General features: G+C 34.1%; 1 protein-coding gene and 1 long non-coding RNA gene across 9 annotated transcripts in view; both read left to right on the top strand.

Annotated features, from left to right (window-relative positions):
* LOC18432666 (uncharacterized) overlaps positions 1 to 9,687 on the top strand; it is a 47,132-nt gene extending 37,445 nt beyond the window's left edge. For 7 of the 8 annotated variants that reach the window (XM_088866495.1, XM_088866493.1, XM_011624501.3 and 4 more), the window contains 6 exons: positions 6,275 to 6,334; positions 6,482 to 6,718; positions 7,103 to 7,165; positions 8,457 to 8,525; positions 8,625 to 8,670; positions 9,467 to 9,687. In XM_088866495.1, coding sequence (XP_088722621.1) covers positions 6,275 to 6,334; positions 6,482 to 6,718; positions 7,103 to 7,165; positions 8,457 to 8,525; positions 8,625 to 8,670; positions 9,467 to 9,537 — 546 coding nt within the window. In that variant the 3' untranslated portion in view covers positions 9,538 to 9,687. Of the gene's footprint in view, positions 1 to 6,274; positions 6,335 to 6,481; positions 6,930 to 7,102; positions 7,166 to 8,456; positions 8,526 to 8,624; positions 8,671 to 9,466 lie in introns of all 8 variants that reach the window. The other variant, XR_016055361.1, reaches the window with a different exon arrangement.
* A 7,949-nt stretch (positions 9,688 to 17,636) lies between these two features.
* LOC110007124 (hypothetical protein) lies at positions 17,637 to 20,045 on the top strand. Its single transcript, XR_016055360.1, has 2 exons — positions 17,637 to 17,783; positions 19,358 to 20,045. It is a non-coding gene; the product is annotated as a hypothetical protein (long non-coding RNA).
* Positions 20,046 to 20,448: the final 403 nt, after the last annotated feature.

The following is a 20,448-nucleotide window of genomic DNA, read 5'->3' as shown; positions in this document are numbered from 1 at the left end:
AGCTATACAACAAAACCACTATATGACCAACTGCCATCTAACACCTACAATCAAAAGGAAGTTCTTCGTCAAGTGCGGGTCTTCAACCGCCAATCGCGATCACCCGACTGTCTGCCCTCGACCTATGAGCTAGCACTCTACATTCAAGAAAGTCAAAGGAATGTGCTGTGAAGCTCAGTAAGTAGATCAAAGCGCCATGCATTCCTGCCTGTACACTGTTATTTACAACCGTCCCCAAGATTCATGCAGGTTTCAGCATGGAATATTGTACCTTACTTTCATTAGCAGTGTGTCGTGAGTTATTTCTTTCATAGTGAAGTAAGCACAAATCAGATATTAGACAGCCCATGAGGTAACAGTCTATCAAATCTTTTCTATTAAAATACCATATCAATAAATTCAAACAAACATATATTAACTATATGCAATCCTAATGTTGTCTACTCCCGATATAGAAGCCCTATCAAGCCAAGCCAATCCCATTGCTTGAGACTTCTACCATTATTCAGGAGGGAAGACAATGATAAATGGATGACCCATTTCATAATGTCTTCACACTCACACACAGTCCATAGCGCGCTTTGGGGCTTTTGATAGGCAGCGGCCTTGCAAGATACGACCCTCTCCTTATGCCCTTCTGGTGTGAGAGCGTTACATTACCACTGGGTGACCCAATGAGTAGTGCCCATATAGATTTGGGGGGCGCGACCCATCCAAATATTCACATTCACATCCTAACTCCCATCCTATCATGGGGACTCACGGAAAGATCTCAACTGCCGACACAACTTTCTTATCATATCACATTACATTACGCTACCAACGGATGACATTCTTATCATACCAAATCGCACTACCAATGGATGACCTTTTGCATAATGCTTCATATCACATCTGAGGCATGTTTGATTACAACCATGCACTATCACATAGGCATGTCTTATTAGAACCATGCATATTCACTATCACATAGGCAAGTCTTATTAGAACCATGCACAGTCATTATCTCATGGCATTCACTATTTCATAAACATTCACCATTTTATAAGCATGTCTTATTACAACCATGCATATTCAACATTTCCTAAACATTCACCATTTCATAAGCGTGTCTTATTACAACCATGCATATTCAACATTACGTAAACATTCACCATTTCATAAGCATTAACTATTTCATGGGCATGTCCTATTTCAACCATGCATAGTCGATAATTCGTAAGCATGTCTTATTACAATAATTCACAAGAGAGCAGAAACTTCAGTATGATAGCCCCTTAGAAAAATAGGCATAGCTTGCAATCCATAGCAAATTTGGTCATGGCTCCAAAAGCATTTTGAAAATAGACTCACTCATCTTTCATTTAAAAGTGGTTTGGCCTCAATCAGAGACATAGTGGTCAGTGAACAGTTCTACATAAAAGCATATAACAGTCCTGGAAAATAACAGGAATTTCAGTGTGACAGTCTCGTTGAAAATTGGGCATAACTTCCAATCCACTGAGAATTTGGTCATGGTTTCAAAACCATTTTGAAAATAGACTCACTCATCTTTCATTTAAAAGTGGTTTGGCCCTAATCAGAGACATATTGGTCAGTGAACAGTTCCACATAAAAGCATATAACAGTCTTGGAAAATAGCATGAATTTCAGTGTGGCAGTCTCTTAGAAAATTGGGCATAACTTTCAATCCACAGAGAATTTGGTCATAGTTCCGAAACCATTTTGAAAATAGACTCACTCATCTTTCATTTAAAAGTGGTTTGGCCTCAGTCAGAGACATATTGGTCAGTGAACAATTCCAATTAAAAACATGCAAGGTTCCTGGAAATTTATTTCAAAGTTTTGACATACTTCAAAGAATGACTGATAACTTTCCAACCAAAATAGGCATTAACACAAGGTCTTTTCTATCTTAAAATCGATTCACAGGGGTGCTTTCCCACCAAATTTTATAACCAACAGAGATGCCTTCAAGACTCAAACTATCACACTAATAAGAGTCACAATTCTAGAAAAACAGGGCACAATCTAGCATAATTTCATTAACATTCATCCACCCATATTTACAATTACATTCACATGCATACTTAGATTTCATACTAAGCAATCAAACAAAATCATGGATGCTAGATCTACTTACATGTATCCAAAAGAACTCCAAGTTCCCCACATAGGCTCCCCTCAAATGCTAAGCTTCCAAGGATGGCCAAGACTAAGGTTCTAAGTGTTTGAAAGGGAGTTCGTGAGAGAGAGAGAGCAAAACTCTTGAGACGGGTGTGAAGGGGGTATATATAAGCAAAGAGGGGGAGGCAGCAGGCAGGTGGCATGCAAGGGGCTACAAGTGGCATCCAGGTGGCTTATAGTGGCATACAAGTGGCGTACATGTGCAACATAGTACTCATGGAAGTTCATTCACTCTCGGCAGCAACGCGCACTTGCACACACTGCGGCATCCCTTGCACACACGACGGTATCATTTGCACACACGATGGCTTATACGCACGATGGCATCCCTCGCACACATGGCAGTATCACTTGCACGCACAACGGCTTACACGCACTGCGGCATCCCTTCATAATGCCCGAAAAGTCCGGGTCCTCACAGCATATGTTTGGTTCAAAGAAGAAGAAACCAAGCGAGCATCTTCATGAAAAGTACAAGATTCGATGAGTGAACCAACAACCTTATCTATTAACTCCTTGGAGTTCTTCATCTTGCTGTTCTTCACATCTATCACCCACCAAATCATCAATAGGACCTTATCAAAGATGCGATCACTATCAAAGACAAGACCACTAACTCCATCAGAAGGTTTCTCATCAAGTATTGGATCACCCATGAAATTGTGACTATCATCAAGGGTTTTATAGAAGAAATTCCCTTTTAATTTAAGGAACTTTTTGGTAATAAAAAACCTCTCAATGGTATTTTACTAATCAATGAATTCTCCGGTAACCAATCAATGAATTCTCCGAGTTGATGCTTATCGTTAAAATCGGAAATATCAACCTTGATATCAAAAACCCTAGAGTGATGTCCTCCACATCTAGGCCGTCTTAAAAGTAGTGGCTATGTAGGATTCTCGGGGTGTAAATTCAAAAATTTCGCTTTTTCTTTTATTCACAACCGGGTAATTCTACTCACAATGCCAAACATTACACAACATAAGCAAAAAAAAAAAAAAAAAAAAAATGATATTATATTATTGTTATCATCGCTTCTACAATTTTTTGATCAATATGCATTTAAGACTACTTGCCTTATAAAAATTCTATTTAATGTAGGTGTGAATCATATTAACCGATCGTAAGGGATGGCGATCATGTTCCCCTCATGTAAGATCTGAATCCATGCTTTGGTGGAATTGCCACCAAGCTGGGAAATCCTAGTAACTAAGGTTACGTATTTGTAAGTTTGGCTATAGGCTGCAGTGCACGTAGTTGCTTGATGCTAATTTGTTTTCCTAAGTTCTTCATTGATGTAATAAATATTCTTTTGTGTTTTATTGAATTTAATGAATGGTTGGGTCATTTATATTAAATTTTCAATTATATTAGAGAATAGAGACAAAAAGTTCTTTGTTACTCTATATCAGTATATATCGTATATATATTAGACACAAATACTAAACTAAAATCTTACTCACATAAATCACATGTTCATGTCATTCTTTATATTTATACAAGTTTATATTCTTATAGTTTTATATTTTGTATCTTTGTTTTAACTTTTTTAACTGCATTGATGCACTACATTGAAGGGCATAATGCATTAGACCTCCATAGTGCGTCGAGTTGGCATCCTGCATTTGATAAATCTTGGACCTCCAGGAACCAAAGAGACATTTTACCCACTCCCTTTGGATCACCCTTTTTGGGTATGGATGTCTCTTAGAGAGACAGAGATGAGCCTCCATGAAAATGAGGCATGACCTCCTAAAGAGAGGTAATTTTCCTATGTGTTTTCAGGTTAGTTTACTAAACATTTATAGAGAGAGCGAAAGATTCTTGGCTATCTTGAGGTTCTCTTCCCTATAGTACTATTGCAGTTGAAAAGAGGGAAGTTGATTGGCGACGTAGTTCGGTCAAGATTGCTGTTAGGAGTTTTTCTGATGACTAAAGAGAGATATATCTCTTGTAATCTAGAGCTGATATCTTTCATTGAGATAATGTGGATTTTAAGTTGCCTAGGCCATGGATGTAACCATTTAATGGTGAGCCATGCATATGCTGTGTTTTTATGGTTTCCTTTTGTTTTGCTTTATTTCTTGCACTCATTTGTGATTCTAATCGCTTGTTTTACATGTAGCTGATAATATGTACCATTTTGGATGATATCCCTATATTTAGCATTCATCTAGCTGATAATATGTACCATTTTGGATGATATCCTTATATTTAGCATTTCTAGTCCTGCAATCGAGGGTTCCCAAGAATCCTAGAATCAATGCCTCACTCGGATCTCTCCCATATGCACGGAGTTGTAGGTAACACCAACCAAGGCAAAGCTAGCCTAATCATTTATTGAAATTAATTTGCTAATTTGCATTATTAGCAGATAACTAAATACACAGTATTTCACAATTATTTCTCTTTCAATAAGCTTCTTCCCGTTTGAAAATACTCCTTATCAAAAGCTCTTCAAAGCTACAAAGGGATTTAAATACAACAATACCTTTAGCTGCCCATAAGCGACAGATTTATTTGGAAATACATATTCCTTCGTTCTAAAAGGAATATCACAAAATTAGAGGGAAAAACTAGTAAAATATTGAAAGAGAAGAAGCAAAGTAGAAAGTACTGAGAGAATTGTATGGCTCATCAGAAAGAGCATCTATAGCCAATAGGATTAATTTCACTAAATAATAAATGAGGGGAACATGAGTGACTAATCATGTCCATTCATTTAGGTGACTAATTCGATTTGGAAGACATGTCACTTTCTCTTTATAGTTTCACCTAGCACCAAAGGCAAATCTAAAAAGAAGCAATCTCTCTCTCTCTCTCACTCACTCACTTTAATGGTTAGAAATAACTGCCTAAGCCTTAAAAATTCCAACAGTCATGACTCACACATGTAGCACTATGCAAATCTGTGAGTTGTAAAACTTTATATGGGATTTATCAAAGCACACATGAAATACCAACTATTTAACTTTTCACCCATTTATCAAAATATACCAAAATATCAATTATAACTCATGATTGTGTGTTCTTTGATGGGATTTTGAAAGGAAAAGCATACCATAAGATCCTTTACTTTTGGTACAAGGTCACAATCACCTTTGGCCGTTGAATGTGAAATTCCGCGGTTTGGGGTCAACCGTGCTTAAAATCCAAATGAAAGTTTTTTGAAGTTTGTGAGCCTCAACAAGGTACTTGATTCAATTGACAGATAGGGGTGATTGGGACCTCCTTATACTTGAGATAAATAATCTTATAGTATGCATTCCCTTTTTGAAATTAAACCAAAAATGGATGAGATGTTAAATAGTTCATCTCTTAAGTGCCATAGATAATTTTTCTGACCATTTAAAATATTGGACTGGTTCAAGGGACTATGTCTTTTACCAAATTCAACTGCGTCCAAATTCTTCTATGAAATACCAGATAGGTCCATACTTGACAGTTGTCTTCTCTAATGATTCTTGCATTGTTTGGTATTGGTATTGGCTTGTGAGTGGATTAGTGGCAGCAATTGTGTGCTGTAAAGAAGAGAAAAAGAGGTCCGGCTTCCTTTTCAAACAGAATAGTTTGCATTACTGTGCGAATGAGTTTTCTATCCCAAAACTACCTACCGTTGACCATCAAAGTCGTCTCAGGCATTGTGCATCCAAATCCCTTCTGGAGGGTTTTGGAAATAGCCTTATTCAAAATAATTCTAAAATTTCAAACATTATGTAATTGTTTCAAATAGACTGTCTGATTCCAAGCTACTTTTGCAAATAATATATATAATTATTTCTAATTATTTGAGTAAACCAACTTATACTTCTATATATTACATGTATGCTTTTATACATTCATGCATATACATGTGAGAGAGAGATGTCTCTATATGTTCATGCATATACACGAGAGAGAGAGAGAGAGAGAGAGAGATGATTTGCTTTTTTTCCACTCTGCTTTTATTAACTCTATTTGCATTAACTCTTAGCTGATCAGCACTATGAATATATTCGACCGTTTTATTTTGTGGCCCTCATGGAAGTGCCCTTCTTTGTTTGCACTGGTTTAATAGTTTTATTCCTCTCATTTTCTTAATCTGCAGGTGCAGTCCTTGGTTAAAGAGATTTGTGAGACAACCTCCATTGCAGAATTCGAACTCAAAGTAAATAGCCATTTTTCCCATTTCATCTTTACATATTTTTCTATCCATTTAAAATTCACTGATATGCAGATTTTTTATTTTAAATTTTTCTAATTTTTTTTTGGGAGCTCTAAACTGTGTGCTGATAAGTTCTTTTCGTATGACCAGCTTGACGGCTTTCGATTATACGTGGCAAGAGATATCAATGGAAAGGACATGCCTCCACCCACTTCTCCAAGCTCTCCTATTCACACTACTACTAATGTTGCTGAGGAAACCCTTGATTCAAATGGGTCTGCTAGCCCTCCTCCGACCATTTCTAAACCTGAACCTCCTCTAACTAGGATTCAGAGACTTTTAGAGGCAGCTGCTGATGAGGGCTTGGTGATAATTAACTCCCCAAAGGTGGGTTCCATGCAAAGTTGAAGGAAAACGGTGTTTTGGATACTGGCATATGTTATGCAGGTTACCCAGACTAAGCAAGTGCCAATCTCGTTTTTACCATATTCTCCCTACTCTGGTACTTGGAACAGTGGACAAAATGTTTCCCGAAAATATGAGTTTTAGACAAAACATAGTGCAAAGCTTTGAACATTGGCTTGGGTAGGGTAAAATGGTAAGATGTTGGCCATTCTCAAGCCTTTTTTCTGCCTAAATGTTTCCTAAAAGAAAATATGTCCATTTTTTCAAAAACATATTAAAGAGGGAAGAATGGTTCATGAAGAGCGTAACAGTTTCATTATTTTATGGAGACTGGTTTCTGATGCCAAAGTATACTTTACAATGCAGGTCGGTTATTTTAGAAGAGCTCGTACTGTAAAAGGAAAACGTGGTCCTGCAGCATGCAAAGAGGTTTGGACTGAGAATATATCATTGATTTCTTCAGACAATTTCATTAGAAAAGATCTCTCTCAAAGAAAAAGGAAATTGCTCGAGAATTGTTCTAGATATTTGTCCTTTTTCCCTTGATGGAAGTTACCTATCATTTTATGAATTTCTAACTTACAGTGGAGAAACTGGATTTTCTTCAGGGAAAATATCTCCTTATCCCTATTTTTAACTTTCATATTTCATGAGATCCAAGAATTGAAAAAATTGCTTGTAAGCAAAAGGTCTCTATCTTTTCTATCTAACAACCCCTTGGACCCCTTTGATCATAAATTTTTGACCCAAACAAACAATAAAATGACACCCTATTCAAACTCCATCTCTCTCTCTCTAAAACTTCATCTCTCTCTTTTCACTTCTCGGTGAGTTTACCAGCCAAGGGGTTTAGCTTGAGCTCGAACACGAGCACACCTTATGTGTGTGAGAGAGATGGAGTTTTAGAGAGAGAGAGATGGAGTTTGGGTTTTAGAGAGAGATGGAGTTTTAGAGAGAGAAAGAGATGGAGTTTTGAGAGAAAGAGGATGATGTGTGAGAGAGAGGATGATGTGAGAGAGAGATGAAGTTTGGGTTTTAGAGAGAGATGGAGTTTTGAGAGACAATGATGCGAGAGAGAGAGAGATGGAGTTTTAGAGAGAGAAAGAGAGATAAAGTCATTTAATAAGTTGTTGAGGTCAATAATACATGGTCAAAAGGGTTTAGGGGGTTGGAAGATAGAAAAGATTGAGCCCTTTTGCTTACGAGTAATATTTTCAATTCTTGAGTCTGATGAGATATAGAAGTTAAAAATAGGGAATAATAGGATATTTTCCCTTTTTTTTATTGGGAACAGGATATCTAGAATGGGTATATGCTATTATGATGGGAACAAATTGCAATGTTTTTTGTATTAGGGCAAGATCCAAGATGTCCATTTCTCCTTTATTAAATTCATTAGATAGGAAGTATTTCCTCAACCTTCACGATGAAGGTCGTGCTTCTTGAATCCTAACCTAGAGAATATGTAAAACACTATCAGTTTACAAAGATTCTATAGATACATACACCTTTTGTGTTATTTCGTACTGAACCCATAACCAGTTTGTCCTAAACTTAAACTCTGCCTGCAATTCTTTTTAAAATGCAATAACCAGCGACTATTACTTCCCCCCCGAATCATTCTTCTGAGTAGTTCTCAAGTAAGGTATCCAAGTTTATGTTCTTTTCCATATGAAAAGAAAGTCTCCATAGATATATTGTCTTGGATTATTTGTTACAGAAACAAATTGTAAAGGAAGGACAGGTGATTTGCTATGTGGAGCAACTGGGTGGCGAGGTTCCAGTTGAGGTACTTGTGTTCCCATTATTCCATGCTCTAATTCTTCTTTCAGTTTTTCCTTCTAAATTTTAGAATGATACTTATTCCAGCTTGTATTTCTCATTTCAGTCTGATGTGGCAGGGGAGGTCATAAAAATACTGAGAGAAGATGGTGGTATACACCTTGAACCTATCCCAGTCCCTCTACTTAACAAGCACAATGCATCGATCGTCTAATAATATATAGAAATTGAAAATTCACGAAAAAATTCCATTACATTTTTGGAATTAAAAACTAGCCCCTCATATTTTTTATGCTCAAGCCCCATTTTTTTTTTAGTTCGGATGTACAATGTTCGAACTGCGGTCTTTTTTTCTTGTTAGAGTGAGGCTGGTTCAAACATTGCATGTCCAAACCAGTTTTTCGTAACTAGGCTGATTCAAGCTCCCACATTTAAAAAAGATGAATTTAGTGGAGGACCGGTTCGGACATTGAATGTTACATCTGATATTTCAATCAACATAAAAAGACTTCAGTCTAGGCATTGGATGTCCGAATTGGAGTTAAATGGGAAAAAGACAAAAAAGTGGCACTTGATCATAAAACTATAAAATATGCGGGGACTATTTTTAAATATTAGATGGGACTCTTTTTGTGAATTTCTATAGAATTTGATATGGATCACAAAGGAAAGTATATCAAACACGGTCATGTTACATAATGCAACACGGGCATTTCTTTAGAATTTGATATTGATCACTAAGGAAAGTATATCAAACACCAGTGGTCATGTAATATGATGCAACACGGGCACCCAACATTTACTGTTGATGATGGATGGTGGATATTAACTATACTTGGGGAAGTGCCCATCATGAAGACCTGCAGTTAATATCTACCATCCATTATCTCTCAAAAGTAAAGCGCATTACTCAACCTTTTAACTGTGATTCGTTTTGTTGCTTTACAGAACCAGTAGGCTATGGTGACCCACTTATTGCTATTCTTCCTTCGTTTCCTGGGATAAAAAAGCTCCAGTAGTTACTTTGGCCCTGAAGTTTGGATGCCCCATATATGCCACTTTTGGCATGTCTTTTGGCTACCATTTATTTATTGAGTGTTCCTATACTTTTCATGTAATAGATGATAATCTTGGATCCTAGAAATGCATAGATCATTTATTTGCCCAAATTGAGCTAAGGGTTTGTTCCTTGTTTCTGGTCCAGGGCCAAGTCTTTAGTTTAACTTGAGGGCTTTTCAAATCTTTGATCCCTAAGGTTCATCATAAAAAATAAACCAAGCTAACCCACAGTTTTTTCACAACCCACGTCTTGTCTTATAGTTGCTACGCATTCAAACCCTTTGGAAGCATCTCCACAAGAGAACAATCTGATCATGAGAAACCTTTTGTCTGTTTTTGTTTTTTAGGTAGTTCAATGGGGAAAGGGTCCCCTAAAAAAGGTAGGTCTGCTTTGTTTGGTTTTTTGGGACAAAAGTTCAAGGATTTGAATCCTTGACCTCCCTCACCCAGATTGACGTGTCTACCACTAAGCCAAGCTTAAGGGAACTCATCAAAGATTGAATGTGCTTAGACATCCGTCAAATATCTGTGACCTTAAATGTGTGTTGTTGTGAATATTCACGAATACATGGTAGGAGACTCCAAATTATTGGGATAAAGCTTGGATGATGATAATGATATTTTATTTTTATTTTTGAAACATTATGTATTCTTCATTAATAAAAATTATAGTACAACCATACATGTTGGTTACAGGAGCCTTAAGAAGTTTCGAAAGTTAGTTATGAAGTCTCAAAAGGCTTGCACTTTGCTTGGCTAATCCTAATAAGGAGGGGCAAATATGACGTCTATTTTTGAGCAAATATCTGGGATTGCAAATATCTGGGATTTCATACCATAAAGGTCTCAGGGACATGTTTGCTCTTTTTTACACTTGAAACTGCATTTAAAGAAGGGTGGGGTTTCTATAAGGTTGCAACCTTAAACAATCCAAATTAAGGCGCACTTTCAAATTTTATCATAACATATAATTTTGGTGTCAAAGTTTTTTTAGGAGTCAAAGTTTTTTTAGGATTATCTGAATTTCTATTTTCACATCTAATTAATAAATTTTAAACTTCAAAAATGGTTAAAACCAAGTAGATTTATAAATATATGAAAATTTTGAAAATAGACAACCAAAAAAATGTATTACAAGATGCATTATTTTTGGGACTCAAAATCTTTTTGTTTTTTTCTCATTCTTACATCTCGATGTCGAGATGATCAATTAGAAGGTTTTTGAACATTAAAACAACCTTTTCACATGGATTTTTACGGTGCATCTTGAATTCTGCATTTATATAAACTTATTTCTTTGAAGAATCACCCTCATCAATGAGGTTTGTACCATGTTGGTTTGCTTCTATCAGCATCAATCATTGCAATATAGCATTAATTTTTCCCTTTTTTTTTTTTTTTTCTGGCAATACCACTTGGACCGGAGTTTGTAAAGTAATAAGTAGTCCTCTAGCTAGTCATTGAACTTCTATTAAAATTCAATTTCAAGGATTCTCACTACCATATTTTATATATATATGTTCATAATTCAAATAATGTGAAATTTTAAGCGTGTATTCTTTTCATCAAGGTGCATCTAATAAAAATATTTTAAAAATAATTTGCGAAAAATAAATTGACCAAAATACATCGAAATGTTTTAAGGGTATTTTGGTCAATTTATTTTTTCAAAATTTTTTTTATATATTTTTATTAGATTCTACTATTTTTGAAGAATACACATCTAAAATTTCAAATTATTTAGATTCATAGATGAAAAATTAAAATTCAAAAATAAAATGACATCATGACCATCAGATCAGACCAAATTGAATTTGGGTCATTTGGCTCATATGAACTCATATGTTCATATGACTTAGTGGGCTAATCTAAACATTTTTTTTTTTTCTCTCTCTCTCTCTTTATAAATATATATATATATATATATATATATATATATATATATATATATATATATATATATATAGTACTGTTCTTATAGGACCCTCCCCTCCCAAAAGATCACCATTAAAGCTGATACGGATCTCTAGAAAAGTTATTATATAGGTGAGGGAAGGTCCTATAGGATCATTTTTCATATATATATATATATATATATATACTACAAAACGTTTATAGGCGAAAATGAACAATGATTTCACCTACCCTCATCATTGTCTAAAGTTCATCGCACGGTCACGATTGTCAAGTAGTGTTTCATTTTTAATTTTTTTCTACATATCAAAATGATCTGAAAATTGAAACGTGTGTATATCTTAGTGACGCGCACCTAATAATAATATAAAAAAATAATTTGCAAAAGTTTTTTGACCAAAATACCCCTGAAAATTTAGGGGGTATTTTGGTCAATATTTTTCATGTAAAATATTTTTTTGATATTTTTCATAGATTCGCCTATTTTTTATGAACACACAATCCAAATTTTAGTTCATTTCGATTTGTAGAAAAACAACGAAAAAATGAAACACTGACCGTGCGATGAACTTTGGACAGTGATGAGGGTAGGCAAAATCTCTGTTCATTTTCGCCTATTAGGTGCGCATCACTAAGATGTGCACACGTCAAATTTCAGATCATTTCGATTAGTAAAAAAAAACGAAAAATGAAACACTACTGGACAACTGTGTCCATGTGATGAAGTTTGGATGGTGATGAGGGTAAGCGAAATCACTGTTCATTTTCGCCTATAGGCATTTTGTAGTATATATATATATATATATATATATATATATCAAAGTCTTCCCAATGCCTATAGGCGCAAATGAACAGTGATTTTGTCTACCCTTATCACCGTCCAAAGTTCATCACACGGTCACAATTGTCCGGTAGTATTTCATTTTTCATTTTATTTCTACAAATTGGAATGATTTGAAATGTGGAGCATGCGTACATCTTAGTCAGCCGTACCTAATAGAAATATAAAAATAATAATTCATGAAAATAAATTGACCAAAATATCTCCAAAACACATAAATATTGTTTTGATATTTTTCGTAGATTCACCTATTTTTTATGAACATACCCTTTATTTCAGGTCATTCCGATTTGTAAAAAAAAAATGAAAAATGAAACACTATTGGACAATCGCAACAGTACGATGAACTTTTGATTGAATTGAGGGTAGGAAAAATCACTGTTCATTTTCGCCTATAAGCATTTTGTAATATATATATATATATATATATAGAGGATTCTGTCAGCTCACGGGCTAACTGCTATAGTGTTAGCAAATGACCCAGAATCTATCTAGGCAGATCTGATGGTAATTAACAAGCTAGATCCACCGTGTACTATAGAGAAGCCAGATCCACCCCGTCCTATAGAACGACCACGAGATTTTGACATTAAAATCTATCTCCCAAAATTTCATGGTCAAGCGGGTTCATCGGTTGAACTTGGTGTTTTTTTGAAGTTAGACTGATTCCTGGTTAGGACTAATTAGCTCAAGCTCGTATTCAACAATTACTCTTGGAACACAATTGCAGGTATCAGTCTCGAAGAAAAAGTATCGAGACTCATGATGGGGCTTCATCACCAACTTTTGAGATCGAGGTCGAGCTTCTCCCAACCAGGGGAGAATGATGCAAATAACATTAGGGTTATTTAAATTTTTTTATTATTCTTTAGTTTATCTCTTCAGGAATAGGAGAGGAGGTACGTAAGGATATTTGAGGGCATTGAGTATGTGTGTGAGTTGATATTTATAGATTTGGGTTAATTAGTTATTGATTGATTTGGGATACTTAGTTTGGAATATAAATAGATAAAGTTAAAATTAAGGGAGCTAGTTTAGGAATGTAAAAGGATAAAGGGAAGAGAGAGAAAATAGGGAAGAAAAAATAAAATAGAAAAGTGTAGAGAGAGTTTTTTTTGTTAATGTTTATCTTATTTTTTAATCTATTTAAAGGGAGATTTCCCTTCATCTTAAAAAAAGAGGTGGATGAGTTAATAAAATTTGGTGAGATTTTTGGGGTGGATTCCTTGCAGACTTTGAGAGAGGGTATATTATCGCAACCTTGGGGGGGATGCCATTGCAGACATTGAGATAATGTATATTTTCTCAACCTTTTCTTTTTATTTTTTTGGTGTTATTATTTTTTTGCATCAATTTTACATCATACACCTACTTCTATAATATAAAGTTTTTTTTGGGTAATTCTTCTTTAATATAAAATTGACACCTTATATAGAAAATGTGAATTCCATCTATTTTGGTGGAATTAAGATTTATAGCTTTCTGGCTACAAATGTGGAAATGTGAAATCCGGGGGAACGTATATGCCTATGTCAAACAGCATCCAAACATTATTTTGGGATGGTTGTCCTGGAAATGGGACTCTCCATAATCGAAATCGAGGGAACCAAATGCGCCCCAAGGGAAAATAACTATCTAGGCATCAAAATATAACCAAGAAATCCAGAGAGAGAGAGAGAGATGAAGAACCACTTGAACCATAATTCACTGGCTCAAAGATTCAAATCCCTCCAATCAACACCAGAAATTAATTCAAGCCTTAAAGACCACAATTCGAATATTAAAATAAGAAATACTTAATTTACCCAAAAGAAAAAAAAATAAATACTTAAGAAAAAAAAGAAAACTTATAATTAAAAAATATAAATGTTAGACATTACACCAGACTAGCAAAAACATCTTTCAAAATAATTCGAAAATATAAAAATTCCAGCTATGTTTCTTCTACAACATTGCTGGAACATGTAATGGATTAACCGTTATACACTTAATCTGACAGGTCCGTAATATGAAATTCAACCCTATGCACGTGTAATGGATTTCATATTTTTGGGGGTAATTTTATGTAATGTGTTTCCATTTCCTATTTGCTATATGCATTACCCAAACATAAAAAATGACGCATTTTTTTGTAATTTATTTCCCTATAATGAAAATATAAGTATATCAACATGGTAATGCGCACTTCCAAACTTAGTCATAAGATATAATTGTAGCATTGAAAATTTTTAGGATGACCTAAGTATCGATTTTTATCTATAATTATAAATTTTAAACCCAAAAAATGGTTCAAAATCAAGCAGATCTATAAATAAATATAAACCTTCAAGTACTTAATTTTTTTTTCCCTCCCCAAATTTATGCACCTCGACATCGAGATGACCCATTAGATAACTTCCAAAATCAAAATAGCTTTTTTTAATAGATTTTTATATGCACCTTAATTTAAAATATAAAGCATCAACCTTACATAAACTTTTTACACATATTTATTGAGGGGGAGAGAGAAAGTATTCAAAAGAAGAAAGAGAGAAAGGAGGACGAGAAGGAGGAAACCATCCGGTGGGGGGCCACGGGGGAGGAAGAGCTGTGCCCACAGCTAAAAGGTCAACTATTCTCAATAATTGAAGTCATAAATTAGTGGGAGTGGTTCCATCAATTTAAGTATGAGAAACTATGGAGGGACCCATATTTAAAGAAAAGGGTGCGGTTTTTATAAGGTTGCAAGCAAGCTTAACCAATCCAATTAAGGTGCATCTTAAAATTTATTTTCATACTGAATTAGAAAATTTTAAATTTTAAAAATATTAAAATCAAGTAGATCTATAAATATAAATATGAAAATCTTGAAAATGGACGGTCTATATAATGTGTTACAAGATGCACTATTTCTGATATTCAAAATTTTTTTTTTTCATATTCATAGATCTCGATGTCGAGATGATTGATTAGAAAGATTTTTCAACATTAAAACAACATTTTTGATAGATTTTTTAGGTGGAGTGATTCTACATTTTAAAGTTACAACCACATATAAACTTTTCTCCTAAGAAAATGAATATAAGATTGCCCACCATATGTGTCCATTTTAAAATTTGGTGGGGCCCATCAATCTACCGTATGCCTATCTGTAACTGTGTTAGTTCTGTGTGGCCTGACGCATGACATGCTTTTCCATTTTCTAAATGACTAGCGAACGTGGTCACAAAGGTAGAAAAGGCTGGGGATATATATATATATATATACATATATATATATATATATATTTTGGTGCAGTTTGTATAGAGTCGAGGTTCTAAACAATCAAATTAGAGCCCACCTTCAAACAATGTCGAAAAAATGTGGTTCAATACTTGAAATCTTTGATTATCCTTAAACAGTATTTTCATATTTAGTTACAAAATTTAAAGCTTAAAAAATAGTGTAGATCGACCTAATCTATGAAAACTTGAATAACTTAAAAATTGAAAGCCCAAAAATGCTTTACAAGATGTACTATTTTCAAAACTTGAAACCCATTTTTTTCTCAAGTTCACACATCTTGATGTCTAGATGATCAATTTGAGAATATTTCGGCATCAAAACAACCACTTCTAGTGAAACTTTTGAGGCAAGCACTAATTTGATTGTTTATAGCCTAGGCTCTATATAAACTTTTCCATATATATATATATATATATATATATATATATATATATATATATATATATATATATATATATATATATATAGAGGAAAAGATGGGGCTACTAGCTCATGCCTAACGGGCCAGATTGAATCTGGGCCGATCTGACGATCACGGATATTCGGTAGTACTTGAATTTTTTTTTTTTTCTACAGATCCAAATCACTCGAAATTTTAAGTGCATGTTCTTCTCATCAAGGCTCACCTAATAAAAATATAAAAACAATTATTCGTAAAAAATAAATTAACCAAAATACCCCTCAAAGCGTTTTGGAGGTATTTTGGTCAATTTATTTCATGTAAAATATGTTTTTGAAATTTTTCGAAGATTCGTCTATTTTTGATGGATACACGCCTAAATTTCAAGTGATTTAGATTTGTAGAAAAAAAAAACTAAAATTCAAATACTACCGGACATCTATGATCGCAAGATCGGCTCATATTCAATCTAAGACGTTGAGCTCATATGTTCAGATGAGTTAGTGGGCTAATCCCATATTTTTCCTATATATATATATATATATATATATAAGAAGATACTACAAAATGTCTATAGGAAAAAATGAACAGTGATTTCGCCTACCATCATTGTCATCCAAACTTCATCGCACGGTCACAGTTGTCTAGTAATATTTCAAGATACACTATTTTTAGGACTCGAATTTTTTTTTTCTTTTCATATTCATACATCTTGTTGTCAAGATGATCAATTAAAACAACCATTTATGATGGATTTTTGAGGTGCAACTTAATTCTACATTTTAAAGTTACAACCTTATATAAACTTTTTCTTTTAATATTTTACCCATCTTTCTTTTTTTTTTTTAATGTTAACTAGTAGTTCATTATTTAGAGGAGCAGAGCTGCATGAGTACAATAGTAATAAAGAGAGAAAGAAGTAAGAAAATACTACTTCCAAGAATGACCTATCAAGACTTCTAAACACAAACCATACCCTTACCTCAAAGGCATCTACAACTCCAAGCCCCAAAAATCCCGACTAAACCACATAAAGCACCTTCAGAGGAGATATCCCTCCCCAATATTCTCAATTGAAGACTTCGTAATTGCAATCCATCAATCATAACCCCACATGCTGGGGTTGGCTCGGCGTTTAAGAACATAAGCATAAAATAGTGCACGACCTACACTGAAAATGGCACTCAAGAGAAATACAAAAAGAGCGTGGCCGCCAACATGTGGGTTTTTTTACCCATCTTTTCTGATTTAATTTCAAAGTACCTATCAAAATATATTGGAGAAAGGAGTAAACTGTTTTAAGTCCATTATATGCATGCTAATGGGACAAGTAAGTTTTTCATTGTGGTTCACCTCCACCTTTTTCGTGATTCATTTAATATTTAATTTTTATTTTTTATTTTTTATTTATTGAATCGGTAAGCTTTTATTAAGATAATGAAGAAACGTACAAAAGATAAAGTACAAAAAGAGCGAAATGCATTTTAATAAATTTGAGAATAGCAACGGTCAAAGATTTCCACACCGTCCACTACAATTTTATAATCTCTTGATGTTGTCATCAAGTGGAATTTCAAGCAAACACCGACCTAGGACTTTCCCAACATTTTTTCCTCATACGTCATACACCATGCATCATGGACCATGTATCCATACGTCATACACATGCATCATGGACCATGGATATAATTCGCTATCGTTCATAATCGGTGGCTATATAAAGCGCTGTACATCAAAGAGCTCATAATCGGTGACTTAATTTCTCTATATCATGGATCTCACAACAGGTACCACCGGTCTTCCATATTTATTTTTCTCTTGAGAAAGTTTGATCTTAGCAATAAGAATCATTCTCTTATATGGCATATTTTGTTCGTTGAAAATATTTTCACATGAAAAAATTCTCTTGTACGGTTCATGTGAGAATATTTTCATATCAATTTGTTTTAGTGCATCTTTTTACATTATTTGATAATTAATTAATATAAAAATATTCTCACACTTGACCACATAAGAGAAGTTTTTCATGTGAAATATTTTCACACAAACCAAACGTGATAGTCTTTTGAGTGATTTACGTATGGACTTTATATTTTTTCCTAAAGTACGAAATGCTCTATTTATTGGTGGAAATTATAAAGAAGGTCGGTCAACCCAATTTTTTTATTTTTTTCAAAATTGCCCCTTGATCATATGATTCCATCTTCAAATTGAATTTAAGTTTTTTATTTAATTTGTTTGTTAGTAGGGAAAACTAAATTCAAAATCAAAACTAATAAGAAAACTAAAAAAAAAAAAAAAATCCGGTCAAAGGATTCTCGGACCAAGAGTCAATTTTTGAAAAAATAAATAAACACGGGTTGACTAACTTTCTTTGTAATTTTCAGCATTTTGTATTTTAGAAAAAAATTTAGGCTCCATATCTAAATCGCTCTAGTGTTTTTATTCTATTGATGAGATAGTCCTTGTTTTGCTGTCATACATCCTTTCTACTGTTTTTCAAGTTCTTCAATCAACTTAGGCAGTACCAATCTCCTTATGGACATGTTTTTTTTTCCTTGGTTTCTTCTATCAATAGAGTTTTCAACATTGTTGAACCAAAGCTTGTTTTGGATAAGATTTTCTTTGTCTTTTTTCTCCTTTCCTTTTTCTTTGGGAAATCTCTAAAATTACCTATCTGATTTAGTTTTCTAAAATTTTAGGTAAAATACAAAATGCTTCGTTTATAGGCAAAAAAATTATTTTTTAAAATTGCCCCTTGATCAACCGAAATTATAATTTATTTTTTTTAGTTTTTTCGTTAGTAGGGCAATATCTCAAGATTTAAGGTACTTCCCTACTAACGATAGGACTAAAAAAAGTTCAAAATTCGGGTTGATTGAAGGACAATTTTGAAAAAATAAAATAATGTGAGTTGATCGATCTTCTTAATAATTTTTGCTTATAAAAGGCAATTTTAAAAAAATAAAAAAAGTGGGTTAACTGACCATATTTGTAAATTTTGCCAATAAATGAAGTATTTGGTATTTTACCTCAAATTTAGGGTCCGTAATAGCCATAAAAAATTGTTGGTCTTGAGTTGGACTAATTGTAATTGGGCAAGATATTTAATACTTTATCTCTCACAAATACTTTGGCGAATTTGCCTGGTTCTTCTTCCGGTTTTTACTAATACAGGTCCTCCTGTTGCTTTTCTGTTTGTTTCCACAACTTGTGGGGTCAATTTTTTGGGAACACACACGTAATTAAATCTCCTGTACACTTTCCTTCCAATTCTTCTGAACTGAATCCTTCAATTCTTCTTCTCTGACTTTTTATTCTCGCTCTTGTATTTATGTATTTATTTTTTCCATGTCTTCAGTCCCATAATCAAAGATGGAGCTGAGGAAGAAATGGACCTGACTACGGAAAACCTCCGCCAACCCCCAACGAAATCCATCCTTCGAATCCCTGATTCGATGGCATCTATTAAAAGGGCAGACCCAAAACCTTTTTATAAGGTCCTTGGCCCCGTGGCCCTCACCATGGCTTCAGCCTTTGGCTTCGCCCTCCGCCTTCAGTTCGCAACTGCAAATATCTATGCCTTGGCACTTTTGCTTTTCGTTTACTTGATCATTTTCATGGTGTCGGTTGTGCTCATTGTTTTGCTAGTTTTTGTGCCACAGTCAATCGGAGGCATGGAAGTGATGAAGGTGTTGCTGGTATTTGGGGTGGTACTGTTTGCTGGGGCATTCCTTTTGGAAATGCTTCTTTTGCTTCCCCATGAAATCCTGTGGATTTTCTGGCTCATCTGTATTGTCCTAGTTTTGGTGGGGGTCTTGCTGCTCTATCTTGTAATCTCAGTCTCTGCAGCTGCAAATGCAGAGATAGAGGCTGCAATGGTGTAGAGAAAGAGATGCCAATGTAGAGATATAATGTTGTGTGTTTGCATGGGTGTGTACATATACACCTAGCGAGGTCCTGGTGCATTTACTTCTCTTCTTGATTGTAATAACATGAGAGTTATTTATCTCCCTAAAAAGTGTGAAAATCATTGTGGTTTTGAATTATGAAATTGTGTACAAGACCCCCAATTTATACAGTTACCAAATCATGTTGTGTTACAAAGAGAAATATATAACATGAATCACCTATCTAATATGCGTACACAAAAATAAAAATAAAATATTGTACTAATATATATATATATATATATATATATATATATATATATATATATATATATATATATAAGTTACTATAAAAAGAAAATATACACAAAACTGTGTATGTTACATAGAGTAACATATGAGATCAATAACCTTCCTAGTATGGGACACAAAATAAGAAATAAAATATTGTATACGAAATAATATATGCATGTTTCTATAATTTCACACTCTCCCTCAAACTCGAGATGGTTTCGTAGAAATCGTGAAGAGTTATAGAGAAACTAAGAGAATTAAGGTGTAA

The sequence above is a fragment of the Amborella trichopoda genome, chromosome 5 (assembly GCF_054954075.1).
Source record: "Amborella trichopoda isolate Santa Cruz 75 chromosome 5, AtrichopodaSantaCruz75HAP2 v2.0, whole genome shotgun sequence".
Lineage (NCBI taxonomy): Eukaryota > Viridiplantae > Streptophyta > Magnoliopsida > Amborellales > Amborellaceae > Amborella > Amborella trichopoda.
This window is presented reverse-complemented; position numbering and strand designations above follow the sequence as displayed.